The sequence below is a fragment of the Meleagris gallopavo genome, chromosome 17, assembly GCF_905368555.1.
Source record: "Meleagris gallopavo chromosome 17, MGAL_WU_HG_1.1, whole genome shotgun sequence".
Taxonomy (NCBI): domain Eukaryota; kingdom Metazoa; phylum Chordata; class Aves; order Galliformes; family Phasianidae; genus Meleagris; species Meleagris gallopavo.
Window position 1 is genome coordinate 6,062,155 of NC_139420.1, and position 17,385 is coordinate 6,079,539.

The 17,385-nt window shown below is 42.5% G+C and overlaps 1 protein-coding gene across 1 annotated transcript; it reads right to left on the bottom strand.

Moving 5' to 3' along the window:
* Window positions 1–1,380: 1,380 nt before the first annotated feature.
* Window positions 1,381–16,645, bottom strand: PPP1CC (protein phosphatase 1 catalytic subunit gamma). Its single transcript, XM_085238540.1, has 7 exons — window positions 16,332–16,645; window positions 7,405–7,536; window positions 5,972–6,202; window positions 4,702–4,806; window positions 3,597–3,820; window positions 2,996–3,130; window positions 1,381–2,557 (listed from the first exon to the last, which is right to left on the bottom strand). Exons 1-7 carry the CDS (start codon window positions 16,384–16,386, stop codon window positions 2,468–2,470), a joined length of 972 nt encoding a protein of 323 aa, XP_085094666.1. The 5' UTR covers window positions 16,387–16,645; the 3' UTR covers window positions 1,381–2,467.
* Between the last annotated feature and the right edge of the window lie 740 nt (window positions 16,646–17,385).

The following is a 17,385-nucleotide window of genomic DNA, read 5'->3' on the forward strand; positions in this document are numbered from 1 at the left end:
CCGAAGCCTTCCCCAGCCCGTGTGCTTTTGGCTGCTTTGCAGGACACAGGCCTGATGCTGCTGCATCCAAAAGCTCTCTCTTATATCCACTTCTCATTCAACAATTCACATTGTTCGGGCATTAAACTTGGATCTAAAGGATGCTGTGTACACCAGGGCAGACAGTACTGAAACTCCTGTAGCCTCCTGTATGGCCTGAGTGCCTTTAGTCCGTCCTGCGCTGCACTGCACACAAAATGAATGCTTTCTTCTTCATTTCACAGTACTGCAGCTTCACAACACAGGATCGACAAATCCTAAAGCAAACCAGGGACAACACAGAGGGCATGAACCTTCCCCACCACCACAATGTGCTCTGGGATTTCCTTTAGCCCAGCAGCTGCCTCCTGGGGAATGCAGTCAGGCAGAAAACATGAGCCCAGAATAGGCATGTGTGTCACTAAAACCACATCTGAGGGCAGAGCTGCAGTCAGAGGAAAAAGGTGTGACGCACCAACGAAAGCTGCTGCAGAGATGGGTTAATGCATTCCTTTAGATACAAGTGAGAACTGGTTCTGTATGTTCTCTATTCACCAGATCAGTAACAATGCACACCACTATTCTACATGGTGATAGAAAAATGATAAAGCTATCAAGAAAACCACAAATGTGATTTAAGAGGTGAAAGCACATCTGTGAGAAAGCCCTCTTCCAGCCAATCCAACACCTAATCTAATGGGGCCATGAACAGTTACAGAGGTAGTTTGATTAATTGGTTTTAGAAAGCAAAAATCCGAGTAGGAAAACGCTTTGATTTAGCTGAGCAGTGCATTTAAAAATGTGAAGATCAATAGCTGGGTCCTGCCCACTGTGTTCTCATCAACAAAGTTCAGCTCACTCCAGGAGAAAGGAGCAGAAACTGATCTGATTAGCAGGATGCCGGACCAGAGCTGGTAGCTGACCCAGGGCAGACATTTGAGAGCCAAATGGAGCAACACCCAGACTCCATCGAGCACCCGCAGCCCCTAGCACAGCCCTGACACCAACAAACCGCCCCAGTCACCTCCACGTCCTGCACTACTCCTACAACACACACAGGAGCAGGTGAGAGATGAACACAAACCAGCAGGGCAGGACGGCAAGCTGCCCACACTGCACCTCACGTATTTCCTCCCATGGCAAACTGCTGCAGTTGGCATGCGTACCAAACCTTGGTACAGTAACAGCAGTGGTAAAGCACACTGACTTCCTTCATCAAGAATTCAGAGGCACAGATCCAGTGTGTGCAGCTCAGACAAATCCAAACCAGAAGTGTGTGGGTTTCCAGAACGATTTATTTATCTAAGTCATGTCCTCTGATAGCAGTAGTGCATACGCTGTGATAAACCGACACTGAGAAGATTTAACAATTTCTTCATTTAATAAGCGATTTTCACTACATGGTATTGTACACTGTCATCTGTTCAAAAAAGAGTCTCAGTTTTTAAAAAATGAGATACCAGGAGGTATCTGTATAAACTGCTGATCAATGCCGCGGGTTGGCTCTTCAAGCTGTTTCCTGGGCGTCTTCGTAGAACAAAGTCTTTAGGCCAAAATGCACAAAGCCATTCGGGCAGACATGGAACCGTTTCCATAACTTCCAGCTGTCTGACACGGCTGCCATGGGACTGATGCAACTGTAAGAAGTCCGTTTGATAGAACATACAGAAACTGTACAAAATTGTGTTTAATTTTACTGTGAATAGAACAAACAGCACAGCATTTCTACTCGCCATTTCAAGTCCAGACTTCCTTTTCTCTCCACGAGGAAGGCAAGAATGGAAAGCCCTGCCAGCTCAGTGCGGTGGGTCGTGTACATACAGATTTCTATGCAGACTTTGGCTTCAGGAAAGACACGAACACTTGAAATAATGGCTTTAGTTGTCACTTAAAGGACAGGGATGTGTGTTTTCATTAAATATACATCATACCAGTGATGCTAGGGAGGTTGAAGGTTATTTCTAATGTTGACAGCGATAAAACCAACGTGTACAGGACAAGACATAAAAAGAAAAGCAATCCCTTTAAAACAAATTTTAACGTAAAAAAAAGTTCACAGTGGTTTGTATAAACAGAATGTAATCTCCAACAGTAACAAACTCCTACTCTCACAGCACACTAGTGCCCTCTTTAGATCCTAAAGAAGAAAACAAGCATTTACACTACTCATTGTACAGATTGAGAAAGTCAGTTGTACAGTTACCCATAATGACAGGATAAATGCTGGAGTGTACAGCCGGAACACCAACAAAAGGAAAGTTTAAAACTCTTTTCCTAGAAGGGAGAAAAGTCCTTCATTTGCTGTTACAACCAGCAAATGCCATTCATCAAATCAAAAGGGAAACCACAAACACGTTCTATTTTGAGCAAGCTGAACAGTACACGTTACAGTTTAAAAATGAAGGTTATATATTATAATACAAGTCCCAGCAAGGCAGTACCACGTGGACTATTTCTTTGCTTGCTTTGTGATCATACTCCTGGGAGGTGTTACAGGTCTGCTAGCGTTGGGCTTCTTCTTCTCTGCGGGTTTCAAAATCTGAAAGAGACAGTTCAGTCTTTAAGGAAAACTGTCAGCAGTCTTACATCTCAACAACCCATTTGCTAGCGTAAGGCGTTTTACGCAGATCATCTGGGCAGCTCAAAAGCCTCTGAAATAAATAGATTTTCTGCTCTGAGCTCTGGCAGGCCTTAGAGCAGCTGACCAGAAAGCCCATGCCAATGGAAGCAGGAAGACAGCTGATAGCTTTGCTCTGGTGATTTAATCCCAGGGTCAAATGGTTCATCTACTCACACCAGTAAGAGCTTATCGCATTTTTAAAGTCACAAGGGCAAACACAGCTCTGCCTACATTTGATACCTGAGAGATCTATTGGAGGTAGGTGTTACAGTTTTGTGACGGTACAGTATAAATGGAAAAGAGGAAATTTAAAGTGTGATTGCAACAACTAGGAGGTAAAATTGTCAGATACAATACCTGAAAAGAACACATTAAGGTTTCATCCACACTCATCATGGCACCTGCATTATCAAATTCTCCACAGTAATTCGGGGCAGAAAAGAGAGTTACCAATTGTCTTTTTGCAAAAAACTCATATCCATCTTCCACAACCTATGGAGAGAAATGCAGAAATTACACCAGGCAATTTCTTCCAGACAAAGTACAATGCAGCTCTAGCAGAATCAGCAGCTGAAGAAATAGTTACAGCCAAGGAGCACAGGTCCTAGACTTTTACCCCCAAACTGGAAAAACATCACAAGTTCCAGTTTAGCAACAAGGTCCATCAACAATAAAAGCCACCAGAGTTCTACTACATTCAAAGCTATCTTGTTCAAATATCAGATCCACACTACGAATGTATTAAGAATTAATTATAAAAGTTTTTAAACAGTGGATAAGTTGCTTCAAGATGCTGGAACTTCCATCCTTACAGATATTTAAAAGCCAGATGGATGAGATCCTGTGTGTCTGGTCTGACACTGTTTTGCTCCAAGCTGAGTACATGTGTGTGGAGATAACCACCTCAGGTCCCTTCCATTTCAATGATTCTACAGTTTAACACACAAAATTAAAATACCTGATGAGCTCTACATATGAGATCCAAATCATGTTTATGGAGAAACTTAGCAACCACTTCAGCTCCAAAAGTAAAGGACACTCCTCTGTCGTTTTCACCCCATCCTAAGACATCTTTGTCAGGGTCAGACCACAGGAGATCACAAAGAAGACCTTGGTCAGGTACATCAGTGGGGCGCATAATTCGTCTGATCTGTTCCATCGACTGCAGGTCTGGTGACAAACCTGTGTGGAGTTGAGACGTACACAGCTCACATTTTACTCCAACTTACAGTGTGAAATTGAGGAATCAGCTCAAGATGAAAAAAGCTGACACAGACTGATCCACCATCAACATTTGGTGTGGTCCAATGGCAACGTGAACCAACATTTCAATCCAGCTTTTTTTTTTTTAAAGCTTTTCTAACAGAAGACATTAAGATATACTGAGAGCAAGATGAGCAAAGCCACTTCCATGTGTAAAGGATTACAACAATCTCACTTTAATAACCTGCAATTGTCTGTTAGAAGAGCTATTAAGAGGCACTAATACTAGAAGCCACGAGGCCTGTTTATTTTAAAGATCAGGCTGAATAACATGGAATACAGGATCAGATCTCATACCATTTTTTTTTAAACTGATATTCCTCTCAAGCAACTGTTATTACTTGCAGGTGATAATATACATGTTGCAGCTTAAATGCTCTGTGCAGCTTTTCAAAGTAATTAACAAGTATCATACAGCATAACGGGGCCAATGTGTAAATGAAGCACTAAAACACTGCTTTCAGAATGTTTATACAACTTCTGGTCATGCAAGTCAAAAAACCGTTCGGAACTCTTTATTCCAAAGGAGACAGTACTAGAGATGTCCCCTGACTAAAAATAAAGCAGGCAGAACTACCAGCTCAGCAGTTCACAACACTACCACTAATCAAGCTCTCAACACAAAGCGAGGCAGAGACAAATCCCTGAAGTTTCAAAACTTCATTAATGAGGTCCAAGACAAAAAAAAACCCACAAAATGATGTTTTCCAGCAATAGAAGCACACATCATGAATATGAAATTGCCAATATTTCAGTATTACAGGGTATTATATTTTTTTAAGTATCAACTAAAAACTCACCTCCATGACAGCAGAATATCTTCTCATCCACAATTGCTGCAATTGGTAAACAGTTAAAACAATCTGTGAAGGTTTTCCACAGCTTAATATTGTATCTTCTCTTACCTAAAAAAGATGGGGGAGGGAGGAAAGTCAATATACTTCCCTAACACAACTACAAACCTAATATGGCTGCCTGTAAGTAAGACTTGCAAAAAAGTGAACAATAAAGTTTATATTTATCTTCTCTGGAACCCACTGACATACTGCTAAGAAAGCTGCAAGGCCTCTTTCTGTGTGGCAGAGCTCTGAGGACTGCACACTCCCGTTCAAGAGAATGTTCTACTGCTGGCAGCCAGGCTCCTGCTTCCACTTTGCTTTGGAAAAAAATCCCTTGGAGAATCTCATCAGTTAAAAAAAGAAAATGCCATGTGCTGCTTTTTCTTAGGGATAGATAGCACTCCTTCAAAAGCAGTTCTCCCTTCAATTTCTACTAGCACTTTACTGCAAAGTCTCTCTGGGCAAAGAAATAGGACTGAAAAAAATGAAGCTGCTGCTGTTTGACCTTCCAGGCGACTTTCCCAACAGATACGAACCCTGAACATATCTGCACCTTGTGACTAAACCTGTGACTAATCCCTGAGGAGTCAGCTCAAACACCACACAACTCCCCTTCCTTGTTGAAAAAGGAGAACGAGACACCGAGAGAACATCTTGTGAGCTCCAAGCCAAGCATGTCCCCAACAGAAGCTGTGAGAATGCCTCAGTACCCAACCACCAGAACAGCTTTATCTCCTCTATGTGAGATTAGGTCACATCCTTTTGAAACATATGAACGTATGCATCTGTTAAGTTACAGGACTGACTGGGAACTAGACTGCAAGCACTGTCATGTAATAACAATACAGGGCAGCTCCTTGCCCCAGTGAGTGTACCTCATAAGGTAGATGAAAGTAACTGAAACTGTAAAGCAAAGTAAAATCCTCTAATTTCTAACCAGACAGCCTTAAGAACTTAACAAATGCATACCAATGGGAACAGTTGCTTAACTTCAGTGGCCAATAAATAAAATTACCTTTTTGTTTGCTGTTCTGTGCTGTGAGGACCAGATGATAATAAGATGAATGCAAAGACTTTTCCTTTGCTAACACAGACCATGGGGCCATCTGAACTAGGCAGAGTTAACTGCAAGTTCAGAAAGCCATTTAATACTGGAGGACTAGATGACAGCAAGTACCTCCTAGCCTGCTTTCCCAAACCAAACATCCTCACATCTGTCCATATTACTTACATTCATCATAAAATCCATAAATTCTATTAATGCTGGCACATTCATGGTTCCCTCTGAGAAGGAAAAAGTTCTCTGGATATTTAATTTTGTAGGCCAATAGAAGACAAATTGTTTCTAAAGACTGCTTTCCTCTGTCAACATAGTCACCAAGGAATAGGTAGTTGCTTTCTGGTGGAAAGCCTCCATATTCAAAGAGCCGAAGCAAGTCATAGTATTGTCCATGGATGTCACCTGTAAAAAGCAGTCAGAAATGGCACGTAACTGACTTTGTGATATTTTACCATTTTTTTATAGAGAAGCAGCACGAACAGGAAAAACCTGCAGACAGATACTGCCTGCAGCATTCCTGAAGATGACATGGTTTGTCTTACTGCTATCACACTACAAAAGTTGATATCTGTGTAAGACATTGACTAAGAACGCATTATGACTTCAGTATGCATCTATTTAGAAATACTCACATACTCATAAAACAAATCCAAGATATACCAAGAAATCAACTCTGCATACTCAAATAGAAGTGTGGCATCCAGTTAATTTCTTTACTTGACTACTGGCTGCAAGACTAGGAACTTCCACTTCATTCTTGATACAGCCGCACTTCAGTAGTGACACTGATGGGAAAACTGCTTGGGGAATTTCCTTTCCTCTATACCATGCCTGGTATTCTCCTGCAATACCCAGTAACTCAAATTCTAGCAGGGAAGTCGGATTGGAAGAAATTGATATTTCTGCCTTTGGTTTAAATCATGGTTTTGTTTCTGGCAAGCAGAACAATAAATCTGTTTTTAAGACTACCACATATTATAAATATTGAACAAGCTACTTCAGAAGCAGATCCGCAGTGCTGGAGCAGGATAAAATACTGCTTCCTGGAACCTCTGCTGGCGTGCATTTACTGAGGATTTATTCTGACATCCTTCATCCTTTTAGCATACCTAGACGTGCACGTGTGAAAAATGAGCAATATCACCATGTGTAAATACGGTGAAACCAAACCAGAGGTGATACAGAAACTTAAGTTTCCAGAAAGAGTTTAAAATTGTGTCAAACCATGGTTCAGCTCTGAACAGCAGCTACCATCAGCTACTGTGTCTCCTTTTTTCTCCTTGCTCAGTGATGACTGATCGGAGCAACAACTGATAGAAAAATTTCTTTCCAAAACTACTTCTGAATCCCTTTCCCAAGATACTTGATCAAACAGGACCAGTTATTTTCTGATTTGGGATTTTTTGGTCCCCTCTACAATTCCCATTTACCTCCTTCCCACTCCTCCACTTGAAGCACCCAGGACGGGCTTATTTTCCCTTTTGCTACAATCATTCATCAGTTTCGTAAGCGAAAGCAGCATCTGGTATTCATCCTCTGCTTAAAAGAGGATATCCATCTAAACGCCCTCCACTCCCAACCACGCATCAAATCACAGCACTTACCACATATTTTCAGTGGAGCTTCAAGTTCGAGCAGAATAGGCTGACTGAGAAAAATTTCTCTGGATTTCAAGCACAGTCCTCTGATTTCATTCTCTTGAAGTTGGACATTTTTACCTGGTTTTGATCCTCTCACTGTTGGAAGGAATCAGAAGTCGGTTACCCAAGCCAAGAGTATTCCCAGCATTATTTTAAGAGTGCCTAAACGCCACTAACATCGAATGAGAACGTAACAACTGTTCTTTTACAATTGAATATTTCAACAATATTTTACAATATTCTGTATTTATGCTTAGCTGCTAAACTTTGCTGTCTTATTCAAACTGCTCTGAACTCTTAAAATAAGTTTAAAGTAAGCCAGTATAAATGAATATGGGAATGTCAGACATATGAACATGCCTGTCAGCCCATCACTAGCCGGAAGTTAAGCTAACTACTGACAGATTAAAGCAGTCAGACCACAGGTAAAGCTGAAAAGTAAACAGTTTGAGCCCCAGAATTCATAAAAACAAAACAAAATCCATTTCCTTAGATGAAGAAAATACCCAAGCCACACAAGGTTTATGAAACATAGTTTCATTCTACTCATAAGTCAGGTTTCAGTTACAACTAACCTGAAGGTAGCATGCTACCTGCATTTCATCCTCAGAAAATGCCTCCACAAAACAAGACTTGTCAAAATCTAATGAGCTGGCACACCCTTAATGACTGTTTTACAATCTAAATGGACCAGTCTGACAAATATAATTGTGTTCCTAAAAATTGCCTCGAAGTTACAGAACGTGCTGTAGAAATTAGTAGTACTGAACCGTCATCAATATTGCAAGACAATATTTTAGGCTTTTACTACTCTTATTTCACCCTCCCATGAACTTATTTCACCAGTCCCTCAGGAGCACCAGAGCCACAGGAACAGCTGAATGCATTGAACATCTGACAACTGGAAAGAGAGGTGGGAATCCTTCAAACAGAATTTCTACTCCGTATGATCGGGACTGTGAATACATTTATTTTAGAAGGTTCCTGTAAATCCCATCCTCAGGCTTTCCCACTTCTTGGTTGTGCCAAGGAGGAGGAGGAACAACATGAAAAAAAGTGCAGAGCTGAAGAAAGGGCCTAGGACCAGAATAATTGCTTAAGCACATTAAAATCAAAGCCACCAAACCGATGAATTCTACAACAAAGCTGAGAGGGAGCTATTAGCATCATTAGTGCTTTGAAGAGTCTCTACTACGGAGAGAAATTGACTGTCTCAAACCTACAAAGGATTTAATCAAGAGGGAAACAGCTCACGTATTTCAGAAAAGGAGATTCTTGTTCTTCAGCCATTTAAGTTGAGCTATTTCATTACTCACTTGAAGCCCAGACAAACTCACCTATACTAAAGCAAGCACTGTATTTTCTGTGTTTTCTCCTTAGGCTTTCTCCTTACGAGTCCCTTTGAACACAGTGAAAGGCAACCTGGTAGGAGATTCATCTCCCAGCTCAGGCTGTTTTTTCAATCCTTCACTCTTTCCACCTCCTCCAGTACAACACCTCACAGTGTTTGGCTCCCTTTATCACCTGTCAATGTTCAGACACAGAACAAGGACACCAGCTTGGCATGAACAAGTTCCTGTAGCTACCAGAAGAGTTTTTCCTCCATTTATCCAATCCACCCTCAGTCACAGACGCCATTTTCTGCTGCCCAAAATATAAAGGAAATGTCTTTTAGCCATAATTTTTCAGCTGTACCTAAATTGCAAGAGCATTTGTCATGGTTAGACTGAGTAAATGGAGTAAGTGGCCCACATTGTTACTGTCACTGCACACCTTTTGGTTTATTAAACAAGAAGAGAGAATTCCAGAGTACAGAGAAGGCTTGGGGTGGAGAGGGTGGAATGTTCTGGGAAGAGTAAGAGCAAGAACTGTTTTCCAGAGGGATTATGTTCTCTTATCAGCGTGTAAGTTCCCAACTTTAGTGCAAGTTTCTGATCACAAGCAGAAGACATTGTTCAGTTAGCATGCCTTCCTTAGATGAAGAATAAAGCAGTGACCGTGTTATATTCATTCATAAGAACAACTGTCACTGGGCCCAGTCTCTGCTGGCACTTGGTGTTACCACCAAAACAGCTCTCCCCTGCATACCAACTCCTGTCAGAGACCCTAGCCATGCTCACACTGCCTGCACTACAGAATCACTGACAACACTGTAAAGCACACCACCTTTTCTCAAACAAGCTTCAGAATCAAGCTTCAGTCTAAATTACAACATGCAGTGATAGCAACATTCAGTTAAGTGCAGGCCAAAAGTCACTGCTTTAATAACGCTATCTTTCAAGCAATAGATGCTCTTCTATTACCCACTGCCTATGTATTACTGCTCACCACTGGCATTTACTCACATGGTGACACTGAAATTACCACTAAACTTCAAGTATTCCATTAAAATATTACAAGTAATGAAGCATACAAATGAGAGTTAAATCTTTGTCACAGCACTTTATCACGCATGAGGCTTCCCATCCGTGCAGTCATTTCTTCATCCATGCAGTAATTTTCCTAATGCTCCCAAGCAATGAACAAGGTACTAAAAATGCCAAATATCCAGAAGCAATAGTGAACAGAAATGTACAGAAAAAAGTGATCCGCTGGTTAAACTGTGAATGCTAATTTCCCCATTCTTTTTTATAGTAGAATTCATCTTTGATTTTAGAGATGAGATACATGCAGGCAAAAATTCAACTTTTCCATGATTTGCTCCTGCTAGAAATTGCTAAAAAATACATAAAATCAAAACCTGTATCTCGCACACATAAGTATTTAAAAAGCACACAATGTAAACAACACATTGAGTCACTACAGCTTATGAATAAAGCATATGCATTCATTTTTGTTGAAGATTAAATGGAAATCTGAAAACTGACTGTTTCAGATTCAAGTTTCCAAGGTTTCTGACCTATTTCCATTGGACCAGTATAATCCCCGGGCAGTTTTAGTCATTTGGTTGTAGGAATCCTCGGTGTGATCAGGAGATGCTTTGTTGCAGTTTATACAAACTCACTAACACAGATGTCAGAAGGACAGAAGAAAACCAGGAAGATTTGATTCAGTTCTGTACCGTGCTGCCTGCCAATGACAGACATTCACCCAAAATGGGATCAGCACAGGAGAAATGAGCTTGTTCAATTACTTCTACCAGTGGCCTATATACCAGAAAGTTGTACAAAATATTTTTGGCTTCAGAACAATCGAAGATGCACGTTGGCTTGAGAAATCTATATTTTTAGTGCAAGGATTTTCTCAATCATGATGAAAGAGCTGGCAAGAAAATGCAGGATATTCACTGTCTGAATTCTTAAGAGGCTTCCGCGACTGAATCTTAAACGATTTAGCCCCAGTAAGAAGGGCAAAAATAGTATCCTATGAAAAATGTGGTATTCAAAGTTTCTCTTCTCTGATTTGGACCCAAACCAGGCAGCTTGTAGAGATCAGACAGTACACTACTAATTGACAGCTTGGTCAAAGTCAAAAGAGCAGCTGACAGTGCTGTACTCACACATTCGTTCTTTCAATGCATAGAAAATAACCTCTCTGAAATGACAGTCTGGAACTGAGAGCGAAACAAGCTAAAGATTAATCAGTTGAGGGAAAAAGCCAGGCCATTTCAAATAATATTTTATTTACACCTTGTCTCAATACACTGCTGCACTATTTCCAGACAGAAATATATTTCTTTCCTCCTTTAGGCAGAGACATTCTTGCTTTTAAAATTCATTTTGAGAGCTTGAATTTCAACGTCCAGCCTGGGCAGTTTTCTAACAAGCAAAATCATCTGCAATGTATGAGTGAAGGAGCTTAGGAAAAACACCTTCTCCCTTGGCTGGAAAAAAACACAGAAAAGATCACTCCCTGAGACCTGGATGCTCTCTTCTGCAGATTACTCTTCCAAGTCACAGTGACCGAACTAGAAAATAATCCAGCTTCTACAGCTACGTACAGCAAAGCCAATGCAGGAAAGCTTTAAAGGAGAGCAATACATCTGTTGTCCATACAAGAGTTTAAGCCCTATGAAGCTATTGGCATTCTAGAGCTTTTCATTTTTCCAACACGTTAAGCAGATGCCTTGCCATAGCTTTGCAGCAGTGACACCTACGTGCTCTTATCCCTTTGGTGTTTGCTATTCCAGACCTTATTTCTAAGGGTTACACAGGCTCCTCACAGCCTGCTCAAAACACCATGTGATAGATACCAACTACTGAACTGAACTTATTTTTGTGCTTTCCAAGACTGGGAGGAGAGCTGCTGGAAAGCAACAACAGATCACAGATCCCAGCTTTAAAATGAGGACACAAGCGCAGTATGACGGGTGCCCAGCAGAAGGGGAAAGGAAGGACAGGAAGAAAAGCAGGACCAAGGACATCCCTGCCACTTTGGTGCATGGGGCCAGCACAAATCTTAGCTGCAGTTGCCAGGACCTGACATCCAGGACAACTTTTAGATGTGTCTGAAGGACAGACGGGTCAGAAACTGCGGGATCTTTAGCATACAGCAATCAGACAGCCTTGTGTGTGCAGTGCAGCAGATTGCATGCAACATTCCATCACCAGCATTTCCCAGTGGTCACAACAGAGCCATACAATTCTTTAGTGAAGGTAATGCTATTACAAAAATAAATATATTACCTGTTAATAGAAAAAGGAAGGATCTTTAAGATAGGATATTAAAAAACTAACAGATTTCAGTGTTCAGATCCATAAACAGATCTGTGCATTTCTCTGTTCTTCAGTAAGACTTTACCAGAAGCCATCAACTGAAGTGCTGGAATTGAGTCTTTGCATGCAATGTTTTAAAGAAAACAGTCTATCAGCAGCTCAGTTCATTTTTAGCTTATTAAACAAGTCTTTCAGTTTTACCATATTTTTACATTAAGATGCTTGAAATCTTAGAGACATTTCCAAAAATACCACAGGTTGTTTTTATCTTGTTTTTGGCAGTTCCTAATGACAGCTTCACGTTTTGTTTTGCACCACAGACACAAAGGGAATAAATAACTTGGAGGTGGTTGATTTTAAAAGGTTTTAGTTTACTTCAGGCAGTATCAACTTTGATCAGATCACTGCAAAATTGAAACTGAAAAGCAACTCCACCAGTGCCCAAGCCTCTAAGGAAAAGTTCTAGACTACTTCTTTTGTAGGGCAACAGTTCACCGCAGCATTATCAAACACAAGATCTTCCATGATCGCAAGGTTTCCATTTTGTAACATATTGTCAAATTAAAGAGCTACAAAGCAACAGGTGCTCCGGCTCAAACCTCAGATGACAAACCCCTCGTTCACTGACTAAGAGATAAAATGTAGCATGTAACCAACTTATCTGAATCCGCAGCAGTGACAGGAATCTAACCTGTCTTCCAGATGCAGAGCTCCTATCTCTGTCATCAAAAATTGCTGCAACATAGCACAACGCAATTAACATTTAGCTACATGAGCTATTGAAAAGCACAGTTTGAGGTCAAGTGCTGCCTGTTTATTAGAAACTACCATGGCATCCCAACCTACCAAGCAAAATCTGTCCCAATTTCTGATTAACGTCTGTGAGAATCAGACAGACCTAAGCTAAACAGAAAGCAATCCTTCAGACCCAATCGATGTTGGGTCTGAGCAGAAAGGCACAAAATCAGAAAACTGCCCTTATAAGAAATGGTTTTGCTATTGTCAGAAGTTTATCTGTACTCTTTGGCTTATCTATTTTTGATAATGGGATGATCATCTTTCACCATTTAAAGCAAATTAAAGAGAGTGTTGAGGAGAGAGCATCTCCTCAACAGGTATACAACAGGCTTTACTGGGAATAGCAATCTGTCGGTATATAAACAGGGAAGTTAGAGGACTTAGAATATTTTTGCTGATTTTAGTTCACTAACCAGGATTTCAGCTATCAAAAAGGCTACTGCCATTCTGGCCTTGCATGACTTTATCCAAAGCAGCCTCCATTCATTACTTGTTTTCCCTTAATAGCACCTGCAGAGGCTAGAGCATGAAAAAAAGATTTTCAGCAACTTCCTTCAGGTGGGTTCCTCTTATGCTGAAATTCTGTTCTTTTACCCTGCTATTTATTATTACCATGCTAAAACTAGGACATGTCAATCTCCTTAACTGGATTTGTTGCCATGAGCACCATTTTCAACCCAGACCCTATCCACTCTGGGTGAAGGATGAGGATAGGGGCTCTTGTTATCAAACGTAACGTAACACAGAAACGAAGCCACACTCACTCAGGGACCTCAGAATTTATTTTCACTCATCCTTTGCCCAGAGCTAAGCAGGAACTCCACCACTTCCTGGGAGCCTTTCCATTGCTATGCAGATGACACTGATTTTTCACGTTACTTGCAGCTTCAGTTTAGCAGGCACATAAAGCTGTAAGCTCAGAGCCATGAAGTCAGTGCCTACAGCATTCCTGGAAGGACAGTAGTTTGCTCTTAAGGTTGCCCCTCGTTATTCCTCAGTCATAAAAATACGAGCCTTTATCTGCTATCAAGTACATTTAGGAAACTTTTCAATAGTCACTGCAGGATACTGTCATTTAGTATGCTTTAAAAGCCTTATTCTTGAGAAAACTGTTGTTAGGAAAGTTACTAAAAGCACCAAAAGTAGACAACACGTTCTCATGAAAGTGTTCCTAGCAGAACACAGCCCTCATTAGTGCTTTCATCAACCTGCTCACTGAGGCTGAGCACGTTACTGAAAAATGCTTTTTTGAGATGTCTCAAAGCCAAATGCCTCTGTGCTACAAACATTTGGAGCAAGAAAGAGTCACCAAATATTTACTTCAGAATAAGAAGCTAAATATATAAATATACCCAGATTTTTTAAAGACTAATTTAATAATTAGCTAACTAGCCCATGGTAGGTGAGACAGCATCAGCTAGTTGGAGGAGAAAGAATAATGTCATTTGATCAGCATAAATACCTCAAATTTCATGAAGTCAATCATGATAGAAAGCAAGTAAAAACCCAACAATGAATAAATTATTGATGCCCTACATTAGGAACAAAAGCAATAATTATGATTCACCAATTAAGCACTTTGCTTTACCTAGGCCATCAGATCCAGCACAGCTCTTGGTCTTCTGACAGCACAGTGCTAAGGTGCCTGACAGGACACAGGTACAACTGCTCACAATGATTTGAGTATTTCATCAGCTATCTCCAGAATACATTTTTTTTCCCTGACCTTTAAAAAGGAAGAAGGGATAATGCCATATTAGCTGCTCATATCCTTTGCATTTTACTAGTACAATTATCTAATGTTTATAAAACCATACAAGTATACATTTTAAGAATAGCACCACTGAAATACTTGATTATGACTGCAACAACCTGAGTGCAGCCTTGTCTGAAAGGCTATCAATTGAAACACATACATCAGACTTGATGGGAATAACACCACCCAGCTGTGTGCCAGCACTACACTGAAAATGCCAGGTAAGGCAGAAATGCCTCTTACATTTCCTCACTTATCCCAAATTAAATAGGATGAGAAACAGAATCACAGAATTGTAGGGGTTGGAAGGGACCTCTAGAGATCATCGAGACCAAACCCTGCACATACTCCAGACTTGACTTTCCCCCCCTCATTTAACACCACACAGATCTGCCCTGTAGAAGTTCAGTCCCACCACCAACCTAACTGCACCTTTGTAATTCCAGGGAAAGAATGAGTCAAATTTTAAACAACCAAAGAGAAGATGATCACAGCAATTCACACAATTTATCTACCTATCCACAATGCAGCACCTGCTAAAATGCACCATCATTTTGCCCTTTCTAGAAGTGAAAAAAATAATGACTGCCACAAAGGTCAACCTTCCCTGCCTGAGAAAAATGTTTACAACAGGCATTTAATAAGCAATAAAAATGCACATCAGCACAGGTGACTCCGGTAATCATTTTAAATACTGAAAAGCCATTACGGCTTCACAGAACTCAAAATCCCAACTGAAATGTCAATAAAGCTAAAACATTTCAGTTCTGGCAGCTGATGCAACCTCCAGTAATGGTATCTTTAGGTACACGTCCACCTCTTGAATGATCCTGGCAGTCAGTAAGCCTTCTGAAGCCTGATTTGCCAGCTCCCATCTCCTCCAAATGTGTGACACAGGTATGAGCTGGGTAAGAATCTATCAGCACAGCACATCTTGCCATTTTTTAAACTTTAAACAAGAAGAATTGTTCAAAATCAGCTGCATTTCCTCCTACGATATCCTATTCCCTGTTTTTAATAACCGGCACTGGAAAAATTGCATTAATTACACCAGAGCAGATCAGGTAAGAATTGTAACTATTACTTGCAGTAAAACTGAGCTCTTATTAATGTCAGCAGAGGTAAGGCACACAAGACCTGACACCACAAACTGTGCTACTAGTGTTTCAGGAAAATCCTGCTCTAAATTTACGAAGGGAAGCCTTTAAATAATTTAAGCCGGGGTAGTTTAAATTGGTAACAGGCACAGCCCACAACGGATCAGAGAAAAAGCCCCATTTACTTTTACTTATTCTAGCTCAGTAATCCCATAATACACCTATGGGATTTTTAGTCCCGAGTCATTTCCCCACCAGCACCGCCGTCCTTTCTGCGCTGCCAGGAGGAAAAACCACGGCACGGTTGAAAGACATTTCCTCTGTTTGCTTCAGCAACACCACAGATGGCCGTACCGGATGGAAACACGTTAAACCCACGAAGCTCCTCAAGCGCCCGCCCTGAGACACAAGGCCGGACCGCGGCAGCTCACCCGAAAGGGTCCCTTTCATTCCGGAGGGCGCGCAGCCCTCTGTGAGCGGAGGACAAAGCGCAGCTCCCCCCCTCTAATACCGGCCCCCACACGCGGCCCGTCCCGGAACCCCCTCCCCCCCCGCCGCCCCTCGCCGCCCCTCGCCGCCCCTCACCCTCCAGCAGCCGTTGGATGATGCTGTCGATGTTCAGCTTGTCTATATCCGCCATCGCCTCTCAGCGGCCGGGCGGACCCCTCCCCGCCGCTTCCCTCCCTCCGCTGGCTGCTCGGCTGGCCCGGCTCCTCTCCTCTCGTCAGCCCGTCGTGCTTTCCCCGTGCCCTCTACTCCTGCCCGCTCTCTTTCTTCCCTCTCGCTCTTCCCCCCGCCCCCCCTTCGCCGCCGCTCTCAGCGCAGCCCCAGCACGGAACAAAATGGCCGCCGTCTCCTCAGCGAGCTTAGGGGGCGGATGGATACCACGAGCGCGAGGCGGTACGCGGCCCCTTTTATAGGCGGGCGGGAAGAGCGCGGGGCGGTGAGGTGCGCACTGCGATATGCTCAGAATCCTTCCGCCGACGGGCGGGGAAATAGTGCCCATGAGGTGTGTGTGTTCCGTCCACAGAACACCGCCTCCTGGCCCCCAAACGGGGCGAACGCCACCAAGATCCCACCTGCCGGCAGCTCGCGCAATGTGACCGCTGGAGCCCGGTCTTGTGGTCCTCACACCCTCACCCGGTGGTACGGGGTCTGCACGCCCCGTCGTGGCTCCCTCCTGCATGAAGCGAGGCGTTGCGTTGTGTTTCAAGGGAAATTCACCACGCAGGCCGTTCAAGTTGCCTCTCTGAATGTTGTTTAATTGCTTCATTAACTCCTGCCATAGGATCCCCGTCCCTCCTCCCCACAGCTGCTGCACGCACCCCACGCTGAGGCAGCTCCTCACGCTGATGGTTACATAACAGCCATCGTGGCTCACTGCTGTAGGAGCAGAGTTCACACTGTGAGGGCGATGGCACGAAGGACGGGCAGCCTCGGTGCAAGGAAGGAGACGGGGCAGGAGACGGGACAGTGCCCAAGTGCTGCCCCAAACTGTAGAACCTTTTCTGACAAACCTTCTTCTTGTTTTCCGTGCTGAAATTGCCTTCATCCTCCAGCTGCTGGTACCCCTGCAGGGATCTGTGCGCTTTGGTGGGAGCTGAGAGCCTTCAGATCCATTAGTGCTTTGGGAAATGGG